The sequence below is a fragment of the Parasteatoda tepidariorum genome, chromosome 8 (assembly GCF_982258835.1).
Source record: "Parasteatoda tepidariorum strain Cologne lab strain chromosome 8, Ptep-v5.0, whole genome shotgun sequence".
Classification (NCBI taxonomy): domain Eukaryota; kingdom Metazoa; phylum Arthropoda; class Arachnida; order Araneae; family Theridiidae; genus Parasteatoda; species Parasteatoda tepidariorum.
The window spans coordinates 62798176-62804175 of record NC_141762.1 but is presented as its reverse complement, the minus strand read 5'-3'; the positions used below and the strand labels follow the sequence as shown (position 1 = coordinate 62804175).

At 27.3% G+C, this 6000-nt stretch overlaps 1 protein-coding gene across 2 annotated transcripts in view; it reads left to right on the top strand.

Moving 5' to 3' along the window:
• Nucleotides 1-595: 595 nt before the first annotated feature.
• Nucleotides 596-6000, top strand: part of LOC107450504 (uncharacterized) — a 265618-nt gene continuing 260213 nt past the window's right edge. Inside the window, exon 1 of one of the 2 annotated variants that reach the window (XM_087168982.1) lies at nt 596-695. In XM_087168982.1, the coding sequence (XP_087025108.1) occupies nt 666-695 (30 nt within the window). In that variant the 5' untranslated portion in view covers nt 596-665. Of the gene's footprint in view, nt 753-6000 lie in introns of both variants that reach the window. The other variant, XM_043056618.3, reaches the window with a different exon arrangement.

The window sequence follows — 6000 nt, the reverse complement described above, 5'->3', positions numbered from 1 at the left end:
TTTGTATAAGACACACGCCAAAAAAAAAGAAAAAAAAAAGAAAAATATTGAAAATGAAATTTATTTTAACATTTAAGCAGGCCCTTTTATACAAAATTCCTCAATTCTAAGAGCCGCTAATATTGTATTAATAAAAATTAAAAGTTAATATATAATTAAGAATGAAAACTATAGAAAAAGAGGGTTAAATCGTTCGTTTTTAGGAATAAAATTCGAGAAGATAAAAAACATATTTATTTCGATGATATGAGGGAAACTTTTTGTTTATAGTTGATTTATTTTTCTAGGCGCAGGTCATAATCAGAAAATATGAAAGGCCCAGCAAAATTATTTGTTTCAAAATCAAACATAAAATGTTTGAAAACGAGTAAAAGAACGATAATTTTTAGAAACGTTTGCTTGTGGGGAAAAACAATGTCTCTCTTTTCCCTTCTAATTTTAAAATATTCTTGAAAAAAAGAAAAGAAGTAAGACATGACTTTTTTGTTAATAAATTATTCAACAGCTATAACTTATGAACTAAGCAAACTTTAAAAACTACACTATTAATCACTTAACAATATTCAAGAAGAGATATGAGTGCGGAAAAAGGCTGCATTTGAAAGTGAAAGTGAAAGTAGATTTGCCTGTGATGTAATTGAAAGTCACGTGTCTTTACAAAACAGATGATAATTTTAACATGGCAATCTAAACAAGTAAGCGTTTTCTCTCTGTAAATAAGGAATCGTCTGTAATTAGATTAGTTGTTTTAGGCAGAGTTGGCCAAAAATGTAATCGATTACATTTTTTGATTACAGTAATCAATTACTTGTAATCATGATTACAATTTTCAAAAATTTTGATTACAGCTGTAATCATGATTACAATATTGATTACAGTAATCAATTACTTGTAATCGTGATTACAAAGTTTGATTACAGCTGGAATCATGATTACATAGTCGATTACAGTAATCAATTACTTGTAATCATGATTACAATTTTTTAAAAATTTTGATTACAGCTGTAATCATGATTACAATTTTGATTACAGTAATCAATTACTTGTAATCATGATTCCAAGTAATTACGATTACAAGTAATCACAACAAAAACGATTACAAGTAATTATGATTACAAGTAATCAAAATATATGATTACATGTAATTTGATTACATGTAATTTGATTACATGTAATTATGATTACATGTAATCTAATTACACGATTACAAGACTATTGGATTCTTATAAATGATTATATTTCACAGTAGATAGTAGAATGTATTTTATAATGATACATTTTGCACGTATTAACATGTACTGCATTTTGTACGTATTTGTATACGTACAAATGAATGTAACTGAAATGTATGTACATATGATTTTATCTAGTGCATATGTTCAGACATTTTAGTATCACACACATGTACATACACTTATATTGTAGGTATAAAATATATGTACGTATGTATATAGATAATAATTACGTATGTATGTGCAAACAATGTAGGCATGCACATTTATACACAATGAATATATGCATTTTATGCAAATATTTGTGTATGTAAAATGTATATCTATGTTCATGTACGCATGTATATACAAGTACTTGTGTTTGTACGAACATACATATATTGTCTGTACAATGTATGTCCCATGCATGTATGTGCAATTTATTTATGAACAGTACAATATATGTATGCATGTACAATATAGGTATATCTGTAGGATGTACAATACATGTATGCATACATGTACATGATATGCATGTCCAGTGTATTTATGTACATGTACAGTCCGCAAAAAAAAAAACGAATCACCCTGAATAACTTTCGTTCTAATGATCGGATTTTCACGAACTAAGTGTCAATCTTAATGGTTCCTGGGGGTGACCTCAAATATGCTAATTAATTAGTGCTAACTATTAATTAAGTTACGAAATCAGACACAAAAACGTACTTTCTCTGAATAAACATGCATTTTTTTTTACATATTTGGATTTCTTATCTTCAAAATATAGGGGGTAGCCGCAATCCGGGAAATGTGGTCCCCATAGTTTGGTCAGGAGAGCGATTCAAAGTTCGTACCCCTTAATGTTAATTTCGCTTTTTGCGTTTTCAGTCATATTTTCAAAATTAATGAAGCAATTCAAAAAAAATTGCACCCACTCATAAAACTCATTTACCCAAAGATAATTTCATGCAAAAAATAATTTTTAATAATTATTTATGATTTTTTATTATTTAATTAAAGTGAGGATGAAAAAATATTGAATTATAAGGTATGAATTTTTTTATACCATATTAATCTACATATTTTTCAATTGAAAAATCTAAAGTTTCAACTGTTTTTATTTATTAGAAGCTGAGAAAAATTAAAATTAATTATTTTTAAAAAAATAATTTGGCGACAATAAAGAAATAACTAATTGGGGCGATTAATATTAAAATGTGATAAACTTGGGAGGAACTTGACTTCGCGCGCGTAGCGTAAAATTTCATTCATATTTTTTTCGCTAATAATCGTTTGCTAATCTTTTTATTTTTATTTCTTTCACACTATAAAATACGATGTTTCTTTTTTAGTCATTTAATAATTTATTTGCAATTTAGTAAAGAATTTTGAATAAAAAACACTTTATTCAACAAATGTCTAGTTTTAAAAAAGCGTGCTTCTGATAGTATACACCAGATTGTGCTTATTTAATGTGATTATTTTTTATTTTTTTTATTTTGTTTTTCAATAACTGATACAATTTCAATAATATACATACGTATGCATAGATTTGGAATAATATATTTATCAATTTCTTGAATATATATTTTATAAATATTAATAAAAATACGTAGTCAACATTTTTAAACATCTCTCACAACATCGCAAATTTCTCAACATCTTATAGGGTAAGCTAAACAATGAAGGAACACTTAAGCTTAGCTTGCCTTTAAAAAAAATTCATAAAAATTTCAAAATTTGTAATTTTAGCTAAATGATGGTTTCGACATATTTGTTATTAAATGCAAATTATGTAAAAAAAGTTAGATAACTTACATAATATTGTTTTAAGCTTTTGGTGGATTAAATAATAAGTAGTAAGATGACCAAGTGAAGGAACAGTTCTTACCAGTGAATAAACACTAAATTTTCCAGAGAATGAACACTTAATTTTGATAATGTTTGATGCTCGTTAGGAATCCATAGGCCACACAAATGTCTAAAAACAAGATTTTTCTTTGAATTACGACATATAACCATAGTTAATGTGGAAAATTTTACTTTTTTTTTCAGTCATGGAATGGAAAGTAAAATATGTTTGAATACATAATTTTAAAAAAATGTTTTTCATTTTTTTCTCACAGTTTAATAGTCCGTTCTAAATTATGAATGTTTATCATTGTGTAATCTGATGATGTTTTTATTATTATTATAATTCGATCATTTTTTTGTTTAATCTTTTCCTCATATTTTTTAAGCTTTTTTTAAATCTTTTCAAGTATTTTTTTTCTCTTCGTCATGAGTAATTTATTTCTTTTTCTTTTGATTTAACCTTCCTCTTTTTTCCAAATTTTTGGCCAATGTAAATGTATCTTCGAAATTTCTTTTGATTTTCCAGTTCCATTTCCAGAATTCCTCACTGGATAATAAATGAGAAAAAGGAGTTTCGAAGTTTGAGTAAAACCCATCTCTCATTGACTTATATCTAGTAGTTACTTATGAAACCAATCGTTTTTGCAACTAACAATGCCTTAAGAGGACTTATCTCAAAATCGGTTTTCAAGATACTTTCATTATTAATGTTAGTTGTCTCTGCTTCAGAGCCAAAATTAGATTATACAATTGTTCTTTTTGAAATAAATTCTTCAATATTGAGAAAAGCGCAGGCTATTGGATATTTGGGAGTTTAAACTTTTCTGTCAATGTTCCTTTAAAAATTTGCAACATAACTTGTGAGATTTCCTTCTCAAGCTTCTGAAGAAATAGCGCATCGTTACTCTCGAAGCATGTGTTTTGTTGATAAGTTGTCTTGCTCATTAACTCTTGGTGTCTGTTTTGCATGCATTTGTCACAGTCAACGTTTTCTACATCGAATGAAAAAATATCGCATTTCATAAAAGCATTTTAACTTCATCAGTTGATGCCTCAAATCTTATTTAAAAATGGATGTAAAATTTTCTAGACATATTGTTTTACAATTCTTTTGTTTTCAAGATCTAACGAGATTTCCAAGAATTACGTAGAAAACTAAACCAGAAAATTTGTTTTGAGGAACAAAACTTGCTCAGTTTCAAATTGATATGAGATTTATACCTATCCAGAAGAAGCAAAATTAGGAATTTGATTGCATTTTTAATTAGCCATGGGTAGAAACATTTGCAATATATTTGTAAAATGTTGCTGCGGTCATCGTTTCATTTCATGAATAGCTTTTTCCACTGAAATATGTAGCAGGGACTGATTCTGTAATATCTCTACGAATTCTTCTGTAAGGAAAAACTACCAATGGAGGTACTTTTTCTTTCCTAGGTACTTTAGAATATAAATCCTTATAATTTTTAAGGCCGCAGATTTTTCCCGTTTAAGGGCAGTATTCAACTCTTGTTTCATTCGCATTGTAAATGCAATCACTTTATAAAAGGATGCCAGGGCTACTTCCCTCCTAAAGATTCTCTGAAGTTCTTAAAACCAGTATTTCGAATATTATTCTCTAAGGGAAGTTTTGCCTTTTGAAATTATCTTCGCATTGCACTGAGTTATCGGTGGATGTCACCTTAAAAAAACTTCACCCATTTTTCACCTAGATAATTGTCTTTAAATGGATTTTTCCTACCAGTTCCCGTTAGGACATTAAAGACGGCAATAGGATAATAATTTAGGTAATTATTGGCACAAAATCCTGCAAAGATTCCATACAAGCTTTTATTATTATATTTAGTTGTTATATTTAGTTAATAAACATAGTTTATTAAGGAGTCTAAGGTATGATGTAATAATTAATCACTACATTTATAAAGATAAATAATAAATTAATTATTATTATAATTCTTTAAATAAATTTAGCAATTAAATTTGCATATTTAAATGAAATAGTTATAGGAACTATTCATACAACATTTAACTGAATTTTAGGAGTCCTCTATGTCGCTGAACTACTAATTATCCAAGTAAAATCATATTTCACACATGCTATTCATTCACTGGGAAATCTATTCTCAGTGAAGGATCATGCCTGTTCCTTCACTGGTTAGAAGTTGTTTTTTTTTATTTTTAACATAATTTTGATTTATAATATGACAAAAGGTACAAGAAAATTAAAATTTTTCTTTTATTTTCATTAACTTGAAAAAATCCCAGTAAAGGAACACCTGTTTATACATTGGTTTTTCATCGTTCTGTAATCCAGTTAATAAACACCCCCTAATCTCAGTACTTGCTTATGTTATGATGCTTAAAATAAATAAAACGTAGCTTCAATGACCATATTTTGAATTCTTTTTTTCACTATGAAAAGAAAAAGCATTATTATATGCAATTAATTGCAGTTTAAACGGATAACAACAAACACTGACCTTATAAATTTGTCAAAGAAACAAGGCGTTGAACAGATACTAACAAATTCAAAACTTTTTCCAGAGAAGACTCAAAGACCAGATAACTAAATGCATTGTTAAAGGACTTCCTATTGTTAGGTAGTAAGCTACTCTTACCAATCAATCTAAATTAAAACGTTTAAAATCTTATTTCTAAGAAATATCTATGAAATGCTCCTTCATTTGTTGGTTTACCCTATATCATCCTAATCTTAAAAGAAATTTCCGGAAGTGTATCACAGAACTATTTTACCAACTATTTAATAAAATTTTAACATTTTAAAATTCTCATTCTTTTCCATTTTACGTTTATTATTTCTTCATTAATATACTAATAATTTTTTTAGAACTTTAATTTAGATTTTCTTTAATTTAGGTTTCCTTTTCAAATTATAGTCAAGTTTTTTTTAAAGAATTATTGTCTGCTAGCTAAG